Source organism: Syngnathus acus, chromosome 6 (assembly GCF_901709675.1).
Source record: "Syngnathus acus chromosome 6, fSynAcu1.2, whole genome shotgun sequence".
In the NCBI taxonomy this organism is placed as follows: domain Eukaryota; kingdom Metazoa; phylum Chordata; class Actinopteri; order Syngnathiformes; family Syngnathidae; genus Syngnathus; species Syngnathus acus.
In genome coordinates this window covers 13,040,878-13,065,737 of record NC_051092.1, presented here as the reverse complement: position 1 = coordinate 13,065,737, position 24,860 = coordinate 13,040,878, and the positions used below count along the sequence as shown (strand labels likewise).

At 44.6% G+C, this 24,860-nt stretch overlaps 1 protein-coding gene across 2 annotated transcripts in view; it reads left to right on the top strand.

The window, feature by feature from the left end:
- znf423 (zinc finger protein 423) overlaps nt 1-24,860 on the top strand; it is an 89,502-nt gene that overhangs the window by 37,778 nt on the left and 26,864 nt on the right. Inside the window, exons 4-19 of one of the 2 annotated variants that reach the window (XM_037255091.1) lie at nt 3,479-3,656; nt 4,161-4,285; nt 4,761-4,842; nt 4,961-5,036; nt 5,121-5,401; nt 5,496-5,779; nt 5,846-6,226; nt 6,347-6,528; nt 6,770-7,309; nt 7,387-7,537; nt 7,808-8,350; nt 8,448-8,632; nt 9,199-9,611; nt 9,852-10,065; nt 10,896-10,980; nt 13,627-13,647. In XM_037255091.1, the coding sequence (XP_037110986.1) occupies nt 3,479-3,656; nt 4,161-4,285; nt 4,761-4,842; nt 4,961-5,036; nt 5,121-5,401; nt 5,496-5,779; nt 5,846-6,226; nt 6,347-6,528; nt 6,770-7,309; nt 7,387-7,537; nt 7,808-8,350; nt 8,448-8,632; nt 9,199-9,611; nt 9,852-10,065; nt 10,896-10,980; nt 13,627-13,647 (3,741 nt within the window). The remainder of the gene's footprint in view (nt 1-3,478; nt 3,657-4,160; nt 4,286-4,760; nt 4,843-4,960; nt 5,037-5,120; nt 5,402-5,495; nt 5,780-5,845; nt 6,227-6,346; nt 6,529-6,769; nt 7,310-7,386; nt 7,538-7,807; nt 8,351-8,447; nt 8,633-9,198; nt 9,612-9,851; nt 10,066-10,895; nt 10,981-13,626; nt 13,648-24,860) is intronic. The other variant, XM_037255092.1, reaches the window with a different exon arrangement.

The following is a 24,860-nucleotide window of genomic DNA, read 5'->3' as shown; positions in this document are numbered from 1 at the left end:
GGTGGAGCGAGAGGAGGCCAGCAGGGTTCCCGCGTGTAAAGGCGGTGTTCGGCGCAATGGCCAAATAGAAAAATGGAAGTGGCAAATTGGTAGGAAGAAAAAAAGGCAGTGGCTGTTATAAGGAGTTAAAAGAAATAAAGGGCAAATTGAGGCGACCCTTAAATCATCCTTCGCTGTTGAGCATGAAACATTTCCATGCCTCACTCCAGGCTCCAAAACCTTTGGATTGAGATTGGGAGGATGACCACAGTCATTTGCTTTTGGCAAGTATGAAGAGCTGTTTGTGTTGTTGGGACTTATATGTATGTGTATTAGCGATTAAACATGATTTAGGGATGTTGTGTTGATGTTAGTGAACAAAGGTGTATGATTAGCAATAGAAGGTATCAAGCCTACTTCAGCAAATGTGGTGTTTAGATGGATGGATGGATGGAGGGAGGGAGGGAGGGAGGGAGGGAGGGAGGGAGGGATGGATGGAGGGATGGAGGGATGGAGGGATGATGGATGGACAAGGACGGATGGACAAACGGACGGATGGACAAACGGACGGACGGTTGGAGTCAGAGACAGAGGGATGAAAACTGAGGAGTGAGGCTGACATGCCAGTAGAGTGCAGAGTGAAAGTTAAAGTGGTTAAAGAAAGTTAAAGACCACACTTGGGGAGCCGCGCTTCTCCACTTTGCCTCTCTCGTAGAAGAAGAAAAAGGTAGGGATATTAACAGTATGTGTCAACCCCGTCGTCTCCCCTCCCCCTTTTAAACTACATTTTCTACTTTTCCTCCCAAAGCGAAAAAAAGCCGCAACATCCATCCACCCTTAATGTCTCTTCTCTTGAGGTTTGTTCTATAATTTAACATTTCACTGAAAATTTCTTGCCCCCCCTCCCCCTTTCCTTTCCTCCCCATCTCCCAATTCCTCCCAGTTTACCATTCGGCCTTGTCTTGCCAGGTCCCCTCGTGGCCGCCTGACAAAGACGCCGTTAAAAAGCCGTGTGATCCTCCATTTTAGCGCCAGCCACGCTAGTCAGAGGATTAAGGCTCTTTAATGACGCTAATCTCCCCTCCCATTCTTCCCCGACACCCCTCCACCCCACCCTTCAAAAAGTGATTTCTCCCTCATGCTCTGACCCAGTCCGTCTCTGTTCAGTCCCTCTCGTTCATCATGTCTTCCTTCCTTCTCGCGACCTCACAAACATGAATCCAACCTCACCGACTCATACTTTGAACTGCCTTTAAAATGAGTTAATTCGCTCCATCTGCTTTGCGTTTTCCGCCATGCCGTCAGACTCCAACATACCAAGATTAAGGGACAGTGTTCTGTGACTCCCATTCCAATTTAATTTCACCAAGATGAAACCAAAGCATACAAAAAAAATCATCAATCGGAGAAAACATGCTTTGAATTTTGCTTTTTCCCTTTGTTGTATGTTTGACGGATTTACATATGAACAACTTTAAGGATATAAATCGTTAACACTGGGTTTATGGCATGGATTTAGTTGTGCAGTCTGTTTTCTGGTGTAGTTAGGTCCCCAACATGGTGTGGTCCAACCCTGCTCAAGAAACCTGGTCTTGACCAAGGTCTCCAATCAAATTTTCGATCCATTTCCACACTGCCTCAACAATTCTGTAAAAAGTGTTGCACACTCAGTTGAAATCTTTCTTGGTTGTCTTTGAAGTTTTACAGTCAGATTTTAAGATGCTCCATAGCACAGTCAGCCGTGTTATGAGTTTTTAATGGCTAATAACACCGGAGACTAAGTGTGTCTTGTTTTGTTGGACCTCAGTAGTCTTTTGGCTTGTTTGCAGCACCAGTTGGCCATCAGTTGTAGCGCTCTAGAGGAGTGGTTTAGGTCCTGGCAGACAGAGCTTTTGGGGTTTTGAGTCCTGCTGTGCCCCACTGCCATATGGTGTTCTACAGGGTTCATTTTTGGTGCCCCGGCTCTTTTTATTGTACACATATTTGCAGCTCATGGGTTTCATCTTTAGAAAACATTATATGTTCTCTCACTGCAGGGTGGAAGAAGACATTCAGGTCATGGCACTGGATTAGTTGAATTTTAGTTAAAAAAAATGTTATGTTGTTAGGTCCCATTGGCCTTTTTACATCCCACCCTACTTTAATGACAATATATTTTTTTACCTCAGTTTGATGTTTCAGTCTCATTCACTCACTATATTGTCTTTTTATTTCAGTAATACTTTTTCTTCTTCAGCCCTTTTCTACTAGCTAAATTTATAATTCATGGTTTTCTAGTTTGTTTTTTAACCCGCAAACCTTGCAGAGTTCTATTTGCACGTCGCTGTCCCTACATTTTTTCCGGCAATCGATTCATCACAGGCAGGAATCTGTTTCCAGGCGCTCTCTATAATGCAATACACAGTGGACTACACACACACACGCACACACACACACAAACACACACACACACACACACACGTGTAAGCAAGCATGATTGTAATCGGTTGAGGCGAAACGATGCGTGTCAGTTGAATTTGCAAAACCATCCGGAGAAAGACGTCGCCACCAATGTCGGCTCGTGCGTCGCCATTGCCGTAATATCGGTGTGACTTCATCTCTCATTCCCTTATTTTCCTCTCTTTGCTTAGCAATCAGATAAAAGAAAACGTCCGCTGTATCCATTTTGCAAATGCTAATCGCCTTACTTGCGCTGCTTTGCTCTGCACGCCAAGGCGAACAGAACAAGCGTGCTTTATTCAGCCTCCTCTTTGTCATGTTAAACCTTTTCCTGAAGTGTCTATTAAAAAGCCGTGGCCTTGCTGTTGCCACTGTGCTAGACTGCACAGGATCTAACCTCTTACATAGTCAAGGGAGAGGTTGCAAAAAAGAGCAATGTTAGCATGTAGTTGAGATATAGGGAGTGTGTAAAGCAGTCTTTCTCAGCCAGGCATATCTCCTAATCACTATTCAGACGTTTCAATCTGCCAAGGCCCTAATGAAAATATGATGAGGCGGATCTCTGGCCCTCGGGGATGAATGGAGGGCTGGGAGGGGAGAGATGGAATGAGGGATGGCTGCAGAGGGAGGACGAAGGGAGAGAAAATACACTCTGTCCTTGTTTCTGGGCCCCGGCGGGGATACATAGTTCTTGGAGCCTTCTATTTAGATGTTGCTACTGCCGCCGCCGGAGTATGTGTCTTTCTTCTCTTTCTTTCTCTTCATCTCTGCCACCCTCATTTGCCTTCTGTGTTTGCAGGCGTGTGTGTAACCAGGATAAATGTGTTTACTTTTTTTTTTGTTTATAGCCTCTCTCTCTCATTTGAGAACTCCCACAGGCTGCCTCTTGCCTTCCAAGAAAGATGTAACTTCTTATTAATCATTCTAATGCTGCCTGTGCTCTAATTGTGATTTTGGGCGGGAATCTTGTGGCTATGTACTTCTTCCTATATAGTGGCGCATCAATTTGAAGTATGTTAAAACAACAACACTGTCAACCCATCCTTAATGTTTTTCTTAGACGGCGATGATGACCCAGCGGGGCTGTCCTGGGTGCCCTCCTCGCCTTCCAGCAAAGATGTGGGGTCGCCTTCGCAGATGCCCGATGGCTGTTGCGACCTCGGCATGGCCACCGGTGGCGAGGAGGAAGGAGGTGCGGGTCTACCATACCCGTGTCAGTTTTGCGACAAGTCCTTCAGGTACAAATTTGCCACATTGGACTCCCCACTGACACTTTCACAGTAATTTAAGATGTCTTTAAAACGATGCAGTGCTGGACATAAATCCAAAAGAAGGCCTTTGACACGATGATTATTATCCTGTTTTACAGTCAATAATTTAGAAAAATTTATCACAGTAGTTCATTTAGATATGTGAAAGGCACACTGTATATACGTAACTATTCATGCAGAAAGGGAGATTTATAATATGATTAAAACCCTTCTCAAGAAATCAAAATTTGACAAACAACACAATTAAAAAATATTTTTACTTCTTCTTCACTTATTTATCCTATTTTTAAGGCATCTATATATTAGAATCCCATTTTATAATTGTATTAGATCAACTGTATTATGATTTATTGACTGTACCTACTACATTTCAGTTCAATTTGAGTAATAAATACAACTGGTAAAACAAAACAAAACAATTCTGTATTTATCATCCAGTGCTTTACATTGCCTGTTTTTTCTCATCTTCAGCCGGCTAAGCTACCTGAAGCGCCACGAGCAGATTCACAGTGACAAGCTGCCTTTCAAGTGCACCTTTTGCAGCCGTCTCTTTAAACACAAGCGGAGCAGAGACCGCCATGTCAAACTTCACACAGGTGAACACAGGAATCTCATGATGCCTTTTATGCTTAGCCAAAGAAACAAAGTATCATTTTTGTAAGTAATCATTGACGTTACAAGCAGATTGTGGGGGAAAAAAAACATGATTAAATTAGTAACGTGACAAGTGGTTGCAATCTCTGTGGAATTTTCTAAAAAGCAGAATGAGCACTTCAAACGCCAATAAAGTCCTCCATAAGAAATTCATTTTGGAAAAAATAATTATGACCAAAGTAGATGACCTGCTCTACTCTTTTCTCATCAATAATGTTCCATCTGCGCCACTCTAGTTGACTTTTTAGGGCAAGTGATGTTTGAAACGTCACAGTGATTTTGACTTGTGCACTTAGATAACCCCTCAGAATTTTAGCTTGTACAAGAGTTGATATTTTACCCAATATTTTTTTTATTTATTTTTTATTTACTATGGCATGTGCTAATTGTCCCCTCTCAATCTGTCAACTGACGCAGGAGATAAAAAGTATAGTTGCCAAGAGTGCGAAGCCGCTTTTTCCCGTTCTGACCATTTAAAGATTCATCTCAAAACACACAGGTAAAAAAAAGTGTCTCCTGTCTTACGTGTTTTAGATGTTTGCTGTTTATTAAATTTATAATTGATCACAAGTTTGGCAGATGTGACCTGAGTGTAATTTGTGAATCCGCACATTTAGCTCCAGCAAACCATTTAAGTGCAGTGTGTGCAAACGAGGCTTCTCCTCCACTTCATCATTGCAGAGCCACATGCAGGTATACGATATAATACAGTCATGCAAAACACCATTTGCTAAGATCATCTTTTGAAGACTTTTGTCTGCCTTCTTCCACTCGCAGGCACACCGCAAGAACAGAGAGCACCTTGCGCTGAGGAGTGAGAAGGACGGAGGCAAAAAGGGAGCTGGAGGAGAGGTCGACCTGGAGCAGGACCTGTACATGTGCGATTACTGCGAGGAGACGTTCAGCCAAACGGATGAGCTCGAGAAACACGTCCTGACCAGGCACCCCCAGCTGTCCGACCGAGCTGACTTGCAGTGCATCCACTGCCCGGAGATCTTCCTCGACGAGGCTTCACTCCTCACTCATATTGACGCGCAGCATGCAAACCGCAAACACAAGTACAAGAGAACATTCCTTTTCACTTTCTACAAGCAATCGAAATCATTTTCATGTGAATTTGTTTTCTTTTTCTCTTTTTTTTTTTATCTGCAGATGTCCTGTTTGTTTGGAACAATTCCCCTCAGTTGAAGATGTCTACTGCCACCTAGACAGCCACCGCCAGCCCGACTCTTCCAATCACAGTGCTGCCAGTCCTGACCCCGCATTGGGGAGCGTTGCTTCAATGAGTTCCGCTACTCCAGATTCCAGTGCCAGCCTGGAGAGAGGATCTACCCCTGACTCCACCCTGAAGCCCAGCCAGGGCAGTGAACGAGGCCGCAGAAGAGGCAACGACAGTGGGGAAGAGATGGGGATAAGCTTAGTTCATCCAGGTGGAGGTACGTCTTGAGCTGCTCGTACTGCTTTGATATGCTAATTGAGTTGTATTTTTGTAACTGTTCAAGGTGGAGGAGGAAACTGGGCTAAAGTGACCTACTCTTGCCCTTACTGCTCAAAGAGAGACTTCAATAGCCTGGCAGTGTTGGAGATCCATTTAAAAACCATCCACGCCGACAAACCACAGCAGACACATACGTGTCAGCTTTGCCTGGACACGCTGCCGACGCTCTACAACCTCAACGAGCATGTGCGCAAAGCCCACCGTTCCAGCGGAGGAACCGCCAGCCCGGCGGCAGCGGCTTTTCCCATTCTGCAGTTTACCAATGTGACTGCGTTTCATTGTAACTACTGCCCTGACATGTTTGGTGACATTAACTCGTTGCAAGAACACATTCGAGTGTCACACTGTCTGCCTGGCGGGATTATGGCGGGGTCCACCACATTAGGTAAGAGAGCCATTCTATATTACTTTTTTTTATGAAATGTTTACTTAATTATGTACACACCAAGTAATACACTCCCTACTTATATTTAAGTAACAATAACATTTTGTGACTTCACCATAGAGGGGAACCATGCCTTCTTTTGCAACCAGTGCTCCATGGGATTTCTGACGGAGTCTTCGCTGACTGAACACATTCAGCAGACTCACTGCACCTCGGCGGTGGCGGGCGGAGCAGCCTCTGCTGGAGCGGTGGCCAAATTGGAGTCGCCTGTGCTACAGTCCGCGTCCCAATCATTCATGGAGGTAAATAAGTGGGGGATAAAGTCAAAATTGTGCACAGTATTTTTTTAATGAACAATTACTTCAAGTATGTTGCGATAAAATGCTTTCATGAGGCCACCGAATGCACTCTAACTGTTGATTTATCATCTTAATCTCCCTTTTGAGGATACTAAAATATTTCAACCTGAATAATATATGCGAGCTGGCAATTTTGGCTGCATTTACTCTCCGAGGACATTAAAAGCTTATTTTCCATGCACAGGTTTACTCTTGCCCGTATTGCACCAATTCTCCAATCTTCGGTTCTCTCCTCAAGCTCACCAAGCACATAAAGGAGAACCACAAGAACATTCCATTAGCTAACAACAAGAGACAGGCAAAAGTGGCTGACCTAAGCCCCTCCTCCTCTGATGTGGAGATCTCCTCTCCGAAGCGCCACAGAGTGGGAGGGGACTCCACGCCTTCCATCGGGAGCAACGGGGACTACCCATGCAACCAGTGTGATATGCGATTTGCCAGCTTTGAAGGCTTCCAGGCACACCTGAAGTCCCATTTGGAGATGCTACTGCGGCGCCAGTCGTGCCCGCAATGTAACAAAGAGAACTTTGAATCCCAGGAGGCCTTGCTGCAACACCTGACTGTGCACTACATGACCACGTCGACTCAGTACATGTGCGAGAGCTGTGACAAGCAGTTCTCCTCGGTGGATGATCTGCAGAAGCACCTGCTGGACATGCACACCTTTGTGCTGTACCATTGTACACTCTGCCAGGAGGTCTTTGATTCCAAGGTTTCGATACAGGTGAGTGAGCAACATTTTATTTTTTTTTGCCTGAATAAGTAGCGGTGTAACATACTGGCTTTCTATTTGTTGTTTAGGTTCATTTAGCAGTGAAGCACAGCAATGAAAAGAAGCTTTTTCGCTGCACAGCCTGCGCTTGGGACTTCAGGAAGGAGACAGAACTTCAGATTCATGTTAAGCATAACCACGTGGGCCAGAGGCCGGGCCTCCCCGCAGGGCTCGGAGCAGGTACACCTGCCAGTGTACATACTATACAGCTGTAGTGCTTTCACAAATACACCATAAAAATCCAAATGGGAAAACAAGAAAAACTGAGTTGCTATAAATACTGATCTGAATTGTTGCATGTTTAATTAAAAGAAAAAAAATCAACACGTCAACATGAAGATTATCCAAGATTTAATGAACAGTAATATCAATTTTGATGAATTAATGAGAAGATAAAAAACACAGGACACCCCAAAACAGACACACTGCAATCCGGTTTGTGTCTCAAAGGTCTCAAGCCCAGGAAGTGCATCTTCTGTGGAGAGACGTTTGGAACGGAGGTGGAGCTCCAGTGTCACATCACCACTCACAGCAAGAAGTTCACCTGTCGTTTCTGCGGCAAATCCTTCCACGCCATCGCACTGTTGGAACGACACCTCAGGGAGAAGCACTGCATGTTCGACGGGGGCAGCATCACCGGCAACGGCGGTGGCACGGGGAGCAGCAGTAGTCAGAACGGCACGCCGAATGGACTGACTCAGTCGGTCAAGAGAGGAGGAGCAAGCGCCGGCGGTGGAGGCGCAGGCGCTGTGGAGAGAACGACAGTGGCGGCTGCGGAGCAAGCCGACCTCCAGAACATGTTGAAGAACAGCGTTGCCGGGGTGGGAGGAGACACGGCCAATAACCATGAAGCCAGCGGGGGTGAGGAGGAGCTGGACAATTCTGAGCCCATGTACGCCTGCGACATTTGCGGAGCAGCCTACACCATGGAGTCGCTTCTTCAGAACCATCGGCTGCGTGATCATAACATCCGACCGGGAGAGGATGATGCCGGTAACCGCTTATTTTTGTTTTTCCAACTTGAATCATATGCGGGATTGATAAACACTCTCAGTACAATGTCGATTGTGAATGTTTACCAAATGACCAGGTTCTCGAAAAAAGAAGGCCGACTTCATCAAGGGGAACCACAAGTGCAACATCTGTTCCAGAACGTTCTTCTCTGAGACCGGGCTGCGAGAGCATGCGCAGACGCACCGCGGCCCCGCCAAACACTACATGTGTCCAATATGTGGTGAACGATTCCCCTCTCTGTTAACCCTGACAGAACACAAGGTATGATTACGCAATCAGAGCCTCTTACTGTATGCACTGGCTATGATTTTCTCCCTTGGGTCAGGGCTAGGATACTTCAGTGGGGCCCAAAACAATTGTTTTGTTGTTATTGTATTTGCAAACCCAAAGAATTCTTCAAAAAATGCTGGTAAAAATGTATTATTATTATTTTATATATATTTTTTATTTTTATTATTATTATTATTAGAGAGGACAGATGGAAATACGGTAATAAATTCTCACCGAAAAATCTGAAAATACCCAAACGTCAATTATCAGACTCGGGTTATATTTTTAGGGGAGCGAGGGGGGACATTGCCCTTGCGGCCCCCTCTCTTGTTCCGCCAGTGACTGTATGCATATGCAATGATTGAGTGGAAAATTTACACCTTAAGCACGCTCAAATTTTTAGCTCCCTGTCAAAATCTACCATTTCATTCTAACATCTGTCTGTTATAAAAAAAAAAGTCTTCCCATCTAACGCTATTTCCTTGAGCATCATTATTATGACCTTGTGCTTTATTAAAATGACAACGTTCCCATGTCTAACACATTTCCCTTCACAGGTGACTCACAGTAAAAGCCTGGACACGGGAACCTGTCGAATCTGTAAGATGCCCCTGCACAGTGAGGAGGAGTTTATAGAGCACTGCCAGATGCACCCTGACCTCCGAAACTCCCTGACGGGCTTCCGCTGCGTCGTCTGCATGCAGACCGTCACCTCCACCCTGGAGCTAAAGATCCACGGCACTTTCCACATGCAGAAACTCTCCGCTGGTTCGAGTCTGGGAGGAACCGGAGGGGGCTCTGGGAACGGAGCAGGGAACGGTTCGGCCTCTTCCTCCCCCAACGGGCAGTTGCAGCATCACAAGCTGTATAAGTGCGCCTTCTGCCTAAAGGAGTTTAAGAACAAAGGAGAGCTGGTGAAGTTGGATGTCAACGGCCTGCCTTATGGACTTTGTGCCAGCTGCATGAGCAGGTAACGCCCGTGCGGTATTATGTCATAGTTAGCGTCGCATCTATTGTTTTGCTCATTGATATTCCTCTAGCAAGAGATTGCAATAAATTGCATTTTTATACTAGGTTGGGATTTTTCCAGATTCACATTCTCATCCATTATTTTGCTGTAGACTGAAAAGAGATCAAAATTGCATTAAGCCCTTTAATGCATTTCTGGGTTAAAAATGACTTGAGAAAATGCCATCTTCAATTCCATCAGGGGCACTAATGGCCAGAGCCCCAACCAAGGAGGGACTCTCACCCCCGGGGACACGCAGGGAGAGAAACCCGTGTCTGGGCTCAGGTGTCCCGAGTGCGGGGTGAAGTTCGAAAGCGTGGAGGATTTAGAAAGTCATGTCCAGACCGATCACCCCGAGGTCAGCCCCGAAACGAGTTCAGCGGGGAAGAAGGCGGAAGCTTCGCCTGCACCTAAGGTGAGATGTCATCACTAACACCTGTCATTTTGGGAAGATACGTTACGATTCTTGCGACAAACAAATGGACAATTAAAAAAAGGTTCAGGGGACTTCTTCCAAAACTGAAGTGTTGCTGTTGTTGCACTGTTGCTGTTTTCTGCAGTTTGCTTTCGTTAGTGAGGGTGAGGTGGGGAGGGTGGTGGGGTGCTGCCCACTGGGTCCTGCGGCTGGGGTGTGCTGTGGCATGATGGGAGCTGCGTGCTCTACTTGATATTGACAGTCAGGCTCCTTGGGACCTGCCGCATGTCTGTGTTTGAGTGTTGTTGTTGTTTTTTTTTTGCCTGTGTGTGTGTGTGTGTGTGTTTGTGTGTGGGAGGCAGTTTTCAGGGACCCTCTAGCTTTCCTCCACCTTTGTTTCAGCATAGCTTGACAGCACAGAGAGGGCCAAATGGGCTGTGGGTGTGTTTGTGTGTGTGTGTACGTGCACATGCATGTCTATCAAGGTGCAAACGGCAAAGACACGGTGGTATTGGGGCCTCAGTGTATTTATGTTTGTGCATGAGTGATTGCTGTGTGCCGTGAATGAGTAAACAGGCCCGCTGCTTCTTTCTCGCTTTGTTTGTCCAATTTTGTATCATTTTTATTTCTCTCCTGTACACACTTGGTTCCTTTATTCCATTTGTGTTAGGGATTCTGGCATGTAGCCTGAGCATCTTTCCAGATCAATGACAATTTGTTCAAATGAGAAACACATTCAGCATTCTTTAATATATCACGGCCACCTATAGACTAATATAGATTTCTGTGTTGACTATTCAACAGAGAATTTCTTTGTGTGTTCTTCGCAGAAAAAGACCTACCAATGTATTAAGTGCCAAATGACATTTGAGACGGAGCGAGAGATCCAGATTCATGTTGCGAATCACATGATCGGTGAGTGAGGCACATCTCCCCTTTCGTCTTATTTCCATTAAGTGTGTTCTGTGTGTGTGTGTGTGTGTGTGTGTGTGTGTGTGTGTGTGTGTGTGTGTGTGTGTGTGTGTGTGTGTGTGTGTGTGTGTGTGTGTGTGTGTGTGTGTGTGTGTGTGTGTGTGTGTGTGTGTGTGTGTGTGTGTGTGTGTGTGTGTGTGTGTGTGTGTGTGTGTGTGTGTGTGTGTGTGTGTGTGTGTGTTATGCCAGTCTTAGCTAATGACAATGTAACATGTACCTTCTTGTGTTTGTGTAATATTGTTGCAATGTTTCCACTGTGTAAAACACTCACGCACACACAGAAACGCAAACGCGGATGACAGCATGAATGTTAAACTTGACGCAGCTTCTTGTAGTGTTTGGAATTCTGTGGACGCTCTTTTCCAAACCTTTTCTGCTCGAGCCCTACAATTGAAATGTTATTCATATTTGGAGGTTTGTCATAAAATTAACATTGGACAATGATAGAATACATCCATGAACAAATAAAAGCAACATAAAATTGAATTTTATGCTGACAATCAACAACTCAATCACAAAATGAGCTGCACCCCATACTGGGTTTCAACTTTCAATTTTGGGAGACCTGCTTTTATTTTTAAGTGTATTTAAAAGTCGACATCGCATATGTCGACTCCGACCTTCTGCATTGTTGAGTTTTAGCTAAGCTATAGCCGCCCGCTGCAGAAAGAGTAACCTAATAATTAATAAACTAATCATCTAAGGACCTTTAGCATTTAAGCGAAAACATCCTCAGTGGGTAGAAGTCGACTTTTTTGGTTATTATTTTATGAGCTCACCCTTACTTACCAAGGCACTTTTCTCTCCTCTTGCAACTAAAACTGCTGCCTTAGCATCTCTGTCGTCATGGAGATTAACGAGGTGGACTCATGAGTGGTTCTCGAGGGGAGGAAAAAATGTGTGTGGGATAAGATGTGGGTGTTCGTTCGTAGTATGCTGACATCGCCCAGTAATGGCTGGAGACAGGACGTGAAGCGTAGACCCTGTGCTACACCCACACACCCATTGACACATTTTGGTAATACATCACAACAACGTGATTCCCGTCTACTTGAGTGTAATACGCAATGTTCCTCTTCTTTGGTTATTTGGCACATCCATTTCTCTCACCTTTATCTTCTTGGAATTTTTCTCCTTCTTCCTATTTGATCAATCCGCACGTGGTTTTAGGTTAATTAACATGTTAATTGTGTGACGCAGAGTAATTATGAAATTGAGGCAGATTATTCTGGGAAGCTTTTACTTGGTGACAGGAAAGCGGAACCTCAAGATCAAGTGATGTTGGCAGTATTTACCTTTTTTTTTTTTTTTGTTCTTTGGCTGCTCACTGGCGACCTTACTTTCCACAAAAAGCCAAATTTGTAACTCATACTCGTGCTTATCACAGCTCTGACTGACTGCGGGGAGAAGATCAAGGCAAATAATGTGAGTGTCACACGGCTCAATGGGAAATACATGATGCCCCCCGCGGCCCTGTTAATTACGCTGTCAGATAAAGAGGACGAGAGACAACGTTTAGGCCGATAGAGGAAGTCGAGGTCCAGCGTGTCTTGTCAAGAAAAAGCCCTCGCGGCACTAGTTTGAGTTCGACGGCAGCTTTTTGCGGCTCAAGGCAGCACTTTGTAAAAAGGTTGTCTTCACCTCTAGTTTGAGATGCACTTGACAATTAACTACAGGAAATTGAGAGGAACATTTTTCTTGAGTGTTTTTTTTCATGGCCCTTTACTGCTTCTGAAGAAGCTGTTGTCACTTTAAAACACAGTTACCCTGATTAAGTGTTTGTATGTTCTTTTATGGTGACCACGTGCAAGTCAATAAATGATGAGTGATTAGAATTAGTTGTAAGCTTTTGGTAGTTATTTTCAAATATTTCTCAATGCCAATTTTAATATATATTTTTAAACTGTAGGATTTAGCCACTGTTGCTTTAGCTTGCCCATTGTAGTTTATCATCATTGCAAAAAAACAGTAATTATCACTTTGTGCCATTCCGCTGCAGATTGATGATTTTTCTTTTTTTTTTTTATGTTGAGTTTTGTGCTCCACTGAAAGTTTCAACTGCCTTTTCACACACACCGCACACTTACACACAGGCGCCCGAGTCCTTGCCTGCACGCTAATGTCCCACTAATCACCTCACCCTGAATTCCGCAGCATGAGGCCCGACCTCTCCAACATGTGTTAGACACTCTTAATATTTGCACCAGCTCTCTCAATACACGTGCTTAACACGAAGCCGTGTCTGCTCCAAACACGCACACAGCGACCACATACTGGGCTGGATGTTCGCCCTCCACTTCTGCTGCCTCTAATCAGTGCAAGTCACCAATTAGCATACTAATTGTGATTTTTTTGATAAGGCTTTCTCTTCAGACTAAAACCTTTTACTGTCAGCTCATTTTCAACCTTTGTTGAATTTGAATTAGTCATTTTCTGAAGTTTGCGAGACACCCTTCAAATATACTCTATCACACGCTTCCCTTCCGTCCCCAGACGCTCACTCAAAACATTTAACGGTACGTATTACTAACAGTGCCCGTTCTCTCCTCCACTCTCCCCAACCCCACCTGCCATCGGGATGGCCCGTAGAAGAGCCCGCCTGTCGGCAAGGTTTGTCCCCTTTCTGTCTCACACTCTGAGCAAGGCAGCTAGCATTCCGCTGCCTCACTTGCCCATCAGCATCTCATTGACACTTTATGACTTGCATCACACTGCATGATCAAGCAGTAATACTATGTAGAATGTGTAATTCTAAAACATCAACACATGGGAGGAGGTGGGGGGGGGGGTATTGTACAGGGCACATTTTGGCACGGTTAATCCTCTCTCCACGTCCACTCTCCCAATCCCAGCTGCATGCTTCATTGTCCCTCCCACTCCATACACACACCCACGCAGACACACACAAATGTATTTGGTTGTCCACTCACCTGGATCTAAGAGTTTCCCAGTGGGGAGCGCCCGCTAATGATGTGTCCTCGGGATGAGCTTTACTTCCCTATTTTCATTTGCGTATTCCATTAATGTTCTTACATTACCCAATCACATTCTACTGATGACTTCCTAATCACCCGTAACTCGAGGCTGCGTCCTTCCAGTATGGTTTCATATTTAACGTGTGCTGTTGACTACACTCAGTCCATTTATGAGACCCCATGCAGGAAGCAAGCCCTTAAATAAACCCAGCAGGATCGTTTCTATATGCGGTCGCCGGTTCAGAAACGTAAACTTGTAGTCAGCCGCTCTATTAGCTTGCGGTGAAAGCGTTGGAGCGTCTCGCTGGTGTCTTTGTGCTTCGCGACCTTACACTTGAATACACTCAACGATATATATTTGTATACGTGTGGCAATAAGCGAGGTCTGGCCTGGTTACTCTGTGTCACCCAAGACTTAATGAGGCGCGTAAGAAGCTTTTAGAGTGAAAGGGGGTGAATAATGTGGCACACGGTTTATTCATGTGTGTGTGTGTATGTGTGTTTTTATGCTACCAGCCAGACACATTGGTGTTTTCTTCTGCCCTGGTGCACCTGAACTAATAAGCCTTAGACTAATCTGCCCCCGTTTTTTTTCCCCCTCTCGGTGTGTGACTTCACTAATGCTCTGTACTTAAGAAAACACTTAGGCTCACCAGTCTTACATGAAATTGATATCACAACAAGCATAGGGAGATTTGCCAACGTTCCTCAACAGCAAGTATCAAAGCTAACTAAAGTCTTAAATAAACTGGGGGAGAAGAAAAGGTACTTAAGGAACATGGCTAATCCCATCATAGGCGCAAGCGTCCAGTCTGAGAGACTTTGAAACGCCACAGGAAATGTCTTGTCTCTGTGGATGTGTTTAAATGAGTTGTTGTTTCTTAAATGATGGAAGCATTAAAAGCATTTTACACACTGACCCCCAGTTGCCCTCGCTGCAGCAGGCAATTAATTGAGAGGTTTAGCATGTAACATGAAAGCCGCGAGCGTTCCTGCTAAAGTCGCACAGGATGTCTTATGTGTGATGTCAGCGGGTCTCAAGAGACTTCAACTCAGGGAACATCTAAAAAAAAAAAAAAAAATTGCTCCCCAAGTTTTTTTTTTTTTTTTACAGGCGGGCAGCATGCTGGGTTAGTGGTCTGCTTGTTTTTTTTTTCTACCTTCCTCCCACATTTCCAAATAGATATCATGATTCTGAATCTTTGACATGATTGTTAATCATTTCAAATAACAAGCTTATAAAATCGTAACATTTAGGTCCTGCTCAGGGATGTTGACGTTGGTCGGTCTTGTGATGGTATGAACGTAGGAGCAGATGACAGCCCACCCTCCCCCTCATCCATCCCTCCATCTATCTATCCATCTAGCATCCTCCTCTACATCCCTTCCTCCCTTCTTCCCCCGCCACCTGGAGCCAGCGAGCCATGACACCAGAGGGAGAGAGGGAGTGATGATGAAGGGACAAGGGACTGGGAAGGGAAGATCACAGAGGGCTAGATGAAAGATGGGGAGGATGAAAGTTGAAATAGGACTGATTGTAAATTAAATAAGATCTGAGATTTTGCTGTGATAGAATTAGCCATCTTGATGATATATTCACTGTTAGGTGCGTTAAAATTCACTCTTGTCTTTCAATTGTTTGAACACGAGAGACAGTCACCAATCCAATGACCCGCATGCACTTCCTCTTTCGTGTAATTGTATCTACTCTGCTAGAGAATAGATTTCAACCACAAATTAACACCTATGCAGCATTATTACTTCCTCCATGTGTGTGTTTTGTGTTGCGTCTTGAAGACCGGGAGCATGCAGCCCCCCCGGAGAGCTCATTTTGTCGTCTTCTCGCTTGATTTACTTCTTACTTCTGCTGTTTATTGCCAGTCATTACAAGCTGTTTGGAAACCTAATAGGACACACTGACAAATAGACAGCAGAGACATGAGCCAGATAGTCATGTATGTGTTCCTGGGAGGATATTTGCACAAGCAGCACCCTTTTTACTTAACTTTTATGTTCAAAGAATGATTGATATCTTTTCTTGCACTTTGTGCATGTACTGTGTGTGTTTCCTGAGTGTACTGAAGGCCGACCACGTATACTTAGCCTATAGCTTACCCTACCTGCATTCCCCCTTTGTATTCTCGCGCTTAACTCAAGCCATCCAGGTGTGGCAGCGCCAGCTGGCAAACATTTACACACAAACACGTTTGCGTGCAAAACACGCTGTCGAGCTTCTCCTTTGCAAGGCTCTTTGCCTTTACGCGCTTCATAAACAGAGGCCAAGCAACAATTAACTCGCTGCTTAATTTGCTAACTATTTTGAATTCATTTTGTGCCGTGACAGGCGCATCTGTCACAGCTGGTGGGGAGTCAGTGTGTGTTCGTGTGTGTGCACGTTCGTGTGTCAGGGTATTATTTAAATACAGTGTGATTAAAGACTAGACGTAGTCAAAACAGAATTTTATATGTTTGTAACAAAATGAGGCAGTGTCACCAAAAGAGACATTTTTAAATCCATTTATTTGTGTTTATGTAATTTTCTTGACCCACTAATGCGATTGTTTAGCGAGCAGTCTCGGGAGTACCCTTGATTTTGCTCCAGCTCTCTCACAACCTTACTGACAAGTATAGTATATGGATGGAGGCCTTGATGCCATCTTCCATTATTTTCCAAGCTTTAGGAAACCCATTAGATTTATTTTGCTTTATTTATTTACAAAACAAATCATGCCACACAACCAAACTGAATACTGAAGATCATTGCAGTCTACTCACAAATTGACTTGCCCTGTTTAATTAAACACATGATGTTCTGCCTACCGTAATTTTCAGACTAAAAGTCGCTCCGGAATATAGGTCGCATTATCCATAAAATGCACAATAACGTGAAAAAAAACATATATAAGTCTCTCCGGAGTATAAATCGCATTTTGGGGGAAATATATTCGACAAAATCCAACACCAAGAACAGACATGAACGAGCAACAACAGGCTAAACAATAGGTATGCTAACGTGACATAAACACAAACGAAGAGCTGAGAACGGGCCTGGCGTAACATTCAGAGTTATTCAATTAACTATTACATAAATAACACGTTTATAAAACCATCTGTGTCACTCCAATTCATTAAATCCATCGATCGTCCTTTATGTCAACAATGGGTGCGCGCCGCTGACGGCGCTTGCACTTCAAAATATTCCACAGGCCCATATAACGATATATAAGTTATATATCAAATAACTATTATAGAAGCAATAATATTATCAAACCATCTGCGTCACTCCAAATCATTAAATCCATCGATCAAATTCCTCGTCCTTTGTCAACAACTCCGCGCGTGCACCCTGACGTCAGCCTCGTCGTTATTCCACAGATCTACTATATAACTATATTGTAGCGTTAACAAAGTACAAGGAAAGACGTGGGTTTGGTAAACGGCTCTTTATTTAACAAAACAAGAGTTCAACGAGCCAACAACTACTGAACTTTAACGATAAATACATATACATGTTGCTACACGAAATAAAATATATCAAATAACTATAACATAAATAGTTCACCGCCACACGGCCCCAAGCACCGGCGTTGACTTCCAGGCGTGTGGCGGCGTGGACTTCCATACCCGGAGGTGGCACTTTCAGCCACGGAGGTGGAAGAGAGCTCCATAGAATAGGACCGGGCTTGCGTAAAAGCCATGTCCGAGCCCCATCCACCGTCCCCGGACAGCCACCCGGCCGAGCACCGGCCCCCGACTTCCATCCACGGAAGTGAAAGAGAGCTCCGTAGAGTAGAACCGGGCGTGCGTAAAAGCCATGTCCGAGCCCCATCCACCGTCCCCGGACAGCCACCCGGCCGAGCGCCGGCCCCCGACTGCCATCCACGGAAGTGAAAGAGAGCTCCGTAGAGTAGGACCGGGCGTGCGTAAAAGCCATAATAGTTTTTCAAGCCTTCTGTGTCACTCCAAATCCTTAAATCCTTCAAACTCTTCGTCCTCCGTGTCACTTAGAAACAAAGCCGCTAATGATGCCGGTAGTACGTGGGGCTCTTCGTCATCTTCGTCATCCCGTGATCGAATCTTTGTCCTTTATGTAAACCACCGCCGCGCTGCGCTGCTGACGTCACTTGAAATTCAAATCACAGTAATCCCTTGCTACATCGCGGTTTGTTTATCGCGGTTTGACTTTTTTTCCTTTTTTTTTAAATTTTGAAAATGTATGAAAAAATTCACATATAAGTCGCTCCTCAGTATAAGTCACCCCCCCACCCAAACTATGAAAAAAAACCGCGACTTATAGTCCGAAGAATACGGTATATATCTCAACAAAAATACATTCCTTATTCAGAAATAATATTTAATTTTTTTTTTTTCCCCTGATGATCTCTCGGCACACGTGGTTGACACATTGGCTGGGAATCACTGCTTTACACGTTATATGCTAGTTGTCATGGTGTGTTTTGGTATTTTGATTGTTGCTGTTACCTTTGGAACTACTTTGTACGTGGCGGGGTGAAGGCTTTGCGTGGCCAATGTTAAGTATTTTGTAAATATTCTCTATTTATGCCTTCATCTACTTGCCCCAGTCCGTTTTGTGTCATCCTGCTGCTATCTAACAAATAAACCAAAGCAAACTGTGTCAAGTACCATCTCACGTCCTTGTGCGAGTAACAAGAAATAAACCGAGCGTAATAAAGGGAAGCAGCTTTATGAACGTTAAGCTGAATGAGGAACCCGGACGAGGGACAGGATGGATTGCGCGGTGGCGGGAGGGGAGTGATTTGTGGCAGGTTTTGGCTGGCACTCGGTACTCTTGCTGAGCAGCTGGACTTCATTAATGGCCGGTGTTAATTACAGGACTTGAGCACATGTAACACACACACACACACACACACACACACACGCATGCCTATAAGTACAGACACACAACTACAGACTGGGATTCAGGGTCACCTTGCTAGCTAGCCTTGGTTGAACCAGCAGAGTGATGGCTGGATAGTGCCAAGCATTAATGGTGTTTTGACCATTTATATTGAACATCTGGCATGATGTCACATTTTAAAGTGCGCTCGGTAAATAGATGTACCGCGCTCGCGTCATGTTTTTCTATTGGCTGGTGGTTATTTCACACGCGATCAAATAATATTTTACAAATATCAATTAATTAATAGTTAAGCGAGCTATCATGAGTAAAGATTAATAGCGCGAAAATGTACTCAAGGCAAGCTTTAGAGGATGCTGCAGATCCCATAAAGAGAGATGGAAGAAAATAGCAGCAGCAGCACAGTAGGAGATGGAATGCAAAGCCATGCTGGGAATGGTTGAAGGGGGTCGTCTTTGACTCTTAATTACACAGCACAGCCGAGGAAATTGCAGGATGGAGATGGAGGAAAAGAAAAATAACTGTACATCGATGCTCTTATCTGCTGTCTCTAAGCAGATGTCGACCAGGCTGTTCTCTTTATTGCTGTTCAGGCCTTGTGTGACATATACACACGCGCGCACACATCATCCGGGATAAATCAATGTGTTCTGGTTTCAGTAATTTCCCATGGTGCTTTGCTCTGGGCCCCCTCGGGTGAGTGAGGTGACAAAGCCAACCGGAGGAGACAATCTCTTACTTTCTGCTCTGCTGTTCTAAGCTGTTGTTTGAATTTTGATTTCCTCTCCTCATTGGGTTTGCTCTGCGTGGTCGCTTTCATTAACGGGCTTCCTCTTAACACTACCGGGGTGTCATCGTCTTACGACGGAGGTTTGTCCCTTCAGAGGTAACGTAACCCAATTTGTATGTACAGCTAATGCAGCAGTGAAATCATAATTGCGTTAAATATTTGCAGATTTAGTGTGCCACTTGATCTGCATTATTAGGCCGATTCACAAACGGCTTAATTACATCCAAAGTACATTCAACTAGTTGTCTGACCAAATGTCGGACATCCAGTCAGTCAAATTTATTCACCGCCTCGTGGACAATCGGAACTTAAAGATACCTCACACTGTTTCACATCACACAACTACAGGGCTGCTTCAACGTTATAAACAATAACATTGCTTTTGTCTGCCATGACTTAAGATAGGAGGTTTAAAGAGGAGTAGTACGACTCCTGATTGATTCATTGCTGTGTTAAAGTCTGGTCCTGAGATTTCTAGTCTCCTTCGCCAGCAACCAATTTCCAATCCCTTCTCATTCTTGCACTTCCTGGATGAGAGCTTCTCATTTGCGACCGATCCAGCCTGCTAATAGTGGATGGCAAGCAACAAAAGTATCCGTGCCAAATAAACACACACACTCGCCATAGTGTGTACAAACACGGACATCTATCTGGAAATACACACGCTGCGATGCTCACTTATTCGGTGCTGCAACCGTTCCCGGCTAGACAGACACACGTACGAACACACGTCGGTGCGTTGAAACGTGACGTGTGCACACGTATTGGCGTAGCTCCCCGCCGCATCGCCCCCGGTGCTGTGCTCCCTCTCTGCGCCGTGCCGCGCCGTACCGCCACCTCCTCCTCGTCCTCCTTCCTCGCCCTCCTCCCCCGTCTCCCAGTACATCTGGCACGCTCAGCTGCCGAGGAGCGCCATAATTATCCCGCCGGAGACGCACGCTCGCGGAGAGCGTACACACATATTGTGACGAAAGCTCACGCGCACTTGTCTTGGGCGATCCGCGCTGCTCCCTGCTGCTCTTCGTCACTACCGGGGCTTCATTAGAGTGCGTGCGCGTGTGTGTTGATGCATGGTGCTTTTGGAGACCATCCAGATGTTTTTCTTTATAGTTGAGGAGTTGGATGTGTCCTAGATGCAACTGCCCGAATTCTGCTGCACTTGCTGCTCTTATGTCTTGCCTTGATCATGTCGGCGTGTATGTTAGGGTCGCACATTTCGCTCCCACAGGCAATTAACCAGCAATTGACTTCATGTTTGCACCCTGGTTGCCCTCTTCTCATACACGCGACAGCACAGCAAATTATTATTACTCTTTAAGCTCCCTGCGCCAGTATGTAAATGTGCAGATTGAAATACAGTAAGTGGACTTTAAGAGAATTTAATGAGGATTTATTGATTGATTCATTGATAGATTTTACTTTGACATTTATCTAAAAAGCACCGGTCATATGAATGTCTGCTACTCAAAGTCTCTTAAGACTTAAAACAATAGAAGTACCTTTTTAGAATCATTTCATTGTTGCATTTGACAATCGTACTCTAATTGCTCCCCCAGTGATTTATAGTCAATGACAGTATAAATGTAGCTTTGTGGTCAAATCAATTTGCAGTTTGACACCAATCACTTTTATGTCAGACCCATATTATATTATCGTTTTGGTTGTTCTTGAGTCTCATTTAACTTTTTATTAGCATAGACTATAGAGAAGGGAAGCTGGGTTGAAAAATGTGTACTATGAACTGAGTTTGTAGAATATTAAACACTGAAATAATGAGGACAAGAAACTAGCCTTATTATAATTTAAAAACTTTTACTGTGGTCGTTCGATAGACTTAAATTAGGAATCTCTTGGAAAATCAAATCTTGAACTATTGTGGATGTCTCTTTTATACACACAAAGCGTTCATCGGCATCAAAGTGTGCTAATGTGCTAATTTGTCTATCCATCAGTGTATTACTATAAAGGACGCACGGGCTCTGATTTCTCGACTAAATTTTGGACAAATGGCTTATCGGATCAATAGCTTCCCACCGGCGATATTTGGTATCATTGCATGTCTTCCCCATTAACACTCCAGGCTGCTGTCTCCATGGACCTGAATTATTCATACAGCCAAACCATCACAAATATGTGCACCCAAATAAACAGCACACTCACACAAAAATGAAAGTAGAACCCCCCCAATTGTTTTCTCAGTCTCACTTTAATATTGATTTTGCTAAGGGGAAAAAAATGGCTTAACGCCCAAACAAAACTGTGCTCTGTAAATTCCTCTTCTTACCCACATCATCACCCATTTAGTTTAATAACAGCCATTATTGCCGTTAGCAGGTTAGCAAATAGTTTTTCTACCGCAATAAAAAGCGCTGGTAAAAAAGGTTTTCTGGTCTTCTGACTGACACTGCAGCTGCTTTTTTACTGATACTAAAAAGAAGCCGCCTCTTGATTTTTAACAGGTGATAAAAAAAATAGGTATAAAGAAGTTGTTGCTACGAAAAGTACACAAAGTGTATTGTAAAAGAGTTTATTCTCACCAACTGTTGCTGAGCTACACCTCATGTTGCATCGGATGACAGTTCAAGCTACACTGCACTATAATTCATCGGTTGTTGCTATGCTCTGCTGTCCATATTCCAGTAATGATGCACAAGTGCCTGTTTAGTATGTGACACAGTGTTGGGTGTCTTACACTCCAGCTGAATCCAGATGAGCTAGCCATGTGTTTGCCTGAATGTTTGTGCATGTCAGTGTGTAGGCGGTGGGTGGGTGGGTGGGGGCTTGGGGGGCCCCAGTGTGCCCCGAGGCACTTGGTCCTCAGTGTTTGGCTAAGGGGGTGCAGAGCGACCCTCATCCTTGCCCTGATCAATGTGCTGTGTGGGTGTGCGGAGATGTGTGTACTGTATATCTCGTTAGCACGAAGCCGAGGGGAGTCCGGGGAACGACGCTTCGGTCCCAGCACCTGAATCTATCATATACATACATATTCACACAATCACGTACACACAAACACACTCGCTGACCCTATCTGTCGTCATTTCATTTTGTCTGAATGTTGCTAACGCATGCACACATCGTACATACAGATTGATTATGTACGCCGTTCTCAGTGTGCTGCAGTAGCGATGAGCTTTAAGTACAGGCGAGGTCATATTTATAACCAAATGCAGATTAGACTTTGCATGTCTCCAATCAAAGAAGATTTGATGCCTATCATGGGGCTGACATTTTTATTCGGCTCTATTTGGTGGGATTACGATGCGATGCGCTCATTTCGAGAGCATATATTAAGGGGTTCTTGTTATCGTTTTGCATTATAAATGAAGTTATCAGTGCTGTAAATGTGCCATTGTGTCATTTTCTGCACAGCTCTCCAAAAAGATGATCTTGATGCATTCACGTTTTTAAAACCGATTTTCTGATTCAAATCATTTTCTACCCCGACATTCAAAATAATGTGTTGTGTGGGTGGGTAAAGTTTCATATTAGTGTTGGTCTTATTGAAAGCACGTGGTTTGCACATTCACACCTTCTGACAGGCTCCCAGCTGCATGAACTCACCATATGGACCATGCAAAATAAAGGGGAGGGGAAGAATGTGTGTGGGTGTGTTTGCGCATGTGTTTAAAGCAGACATCAATGAAAGGTGCAAGAGTGTGAAAGTGGCTTGTCTCATTACAAAGGACACCTTTAATTACAGCAGAAGTTTCCTTTCAAATGGAGCGTAAAACAAAGAAAATTACACTTCCTTCACACACACAATTCTGTTTGCTAGCTTAATGCTAGTGCTAACACATAATGGGGAAACAGTATATATCTCAAGACACTATCCATCCATCCATCTTCTTCCGCTTATCCGGGGTCGGGTCGCGGGGGCAGCAGCTTCAGGAGGGACTCCCAGACTTCCCTCTCCCCAGCCACTTCATCTAGCTCATCCCGGGGGATCCCAAGGCGTTCCCAGGCCAGCCGAGAGACATAGTCTCTCCAGCGCGTCCTGGGTCGTCCCCGGGGTCTCCTACCGGTGGGACATGCCCGGAACACCTCCCCAGGGAGGCGTCCAGGAGGCATCCTGATGAGATGCCCGAGCCACCTCATCTGGCTCCTCAAGACACTAATGTACTCTAATTTTATTACTCTGATCATTAACACAGTGGCAACTGTGTCTGATCATAAGTTTCGAACATTTGTTTGCCCCTGTGTGATCATCACTCATCTATTTGTTTTCACTTTTCTAGAATATGGTTCCTTGAGCCCTTTTGTTTTTTTCTTGATTTTTCTCCCACTCGCCTCCTTTTTTCCACTGCAGGAAGAACTGGAAATGTAGGGTGGGGGTTTTAGGAGTTGGCAGTCCAAGCATGGAAAGCATGGACTCCTACGGGGACTCACACAGCACACATCACACACACACACATTGATGTATACACTCAGCGCACACACAAGGCGGTCCCCAAAGCCAGGGCCGAGGGACTGTGCGCAGAGAGCAGCTGTAAGGCCAGTGGACTCTTACTGTACTTCTTTGTTCAGCTCTGTCTCTGCTCTACTGCTCCTCTCTTGTTCTTTCATTTTCTTTGTAGCCGACCCGTCTTTCTCTTGTCCACTGCAGACATTTGCCATTTGTACTCTGTTTTGTTTTACTACACTGTATGTTGGGAAAACCAAACATGGCATGACCCCCGCCCCAATACTGTATTTGTTGAAGTAAGACAAGCTTTTAATTATCTTGGGATGGGCAGGGATTGATGAACTGATTCTTAGGAATATCGTCAATCGATTTCCTTGATCTAATCGAGGGTAATCGTGTCTAAGACTGGATGGGCAGGCATGCATCTTATTTTCAGACAGTCATTTGGTACTCAACTAAGCTTCTTTTTGTCTGCTTTTCACACTGTGACTGCATGACGGTGTGTTATGCTTCCACCATAACACACATGTCCGCCATGCACGTTTATTTGTGTTGCGTCTTAGTCTTCCATGCCAGTTTGTGAAGTAAAGGGATGAAAGGAAGGATCTTTGGTCACCACAGTGATCAGGCTAATTACAGCGGCTTAAGTGCTTCGCCCGTGGTTATTGCACACTGTCACAATACTCCGCTGAGCACTTGAGCTGGTGTGTGTTCATTTTTAAAGACCATGAAAGCTGGCTTTTAAACCTGGTGCTACTTCAATGTGATGCACGTGCA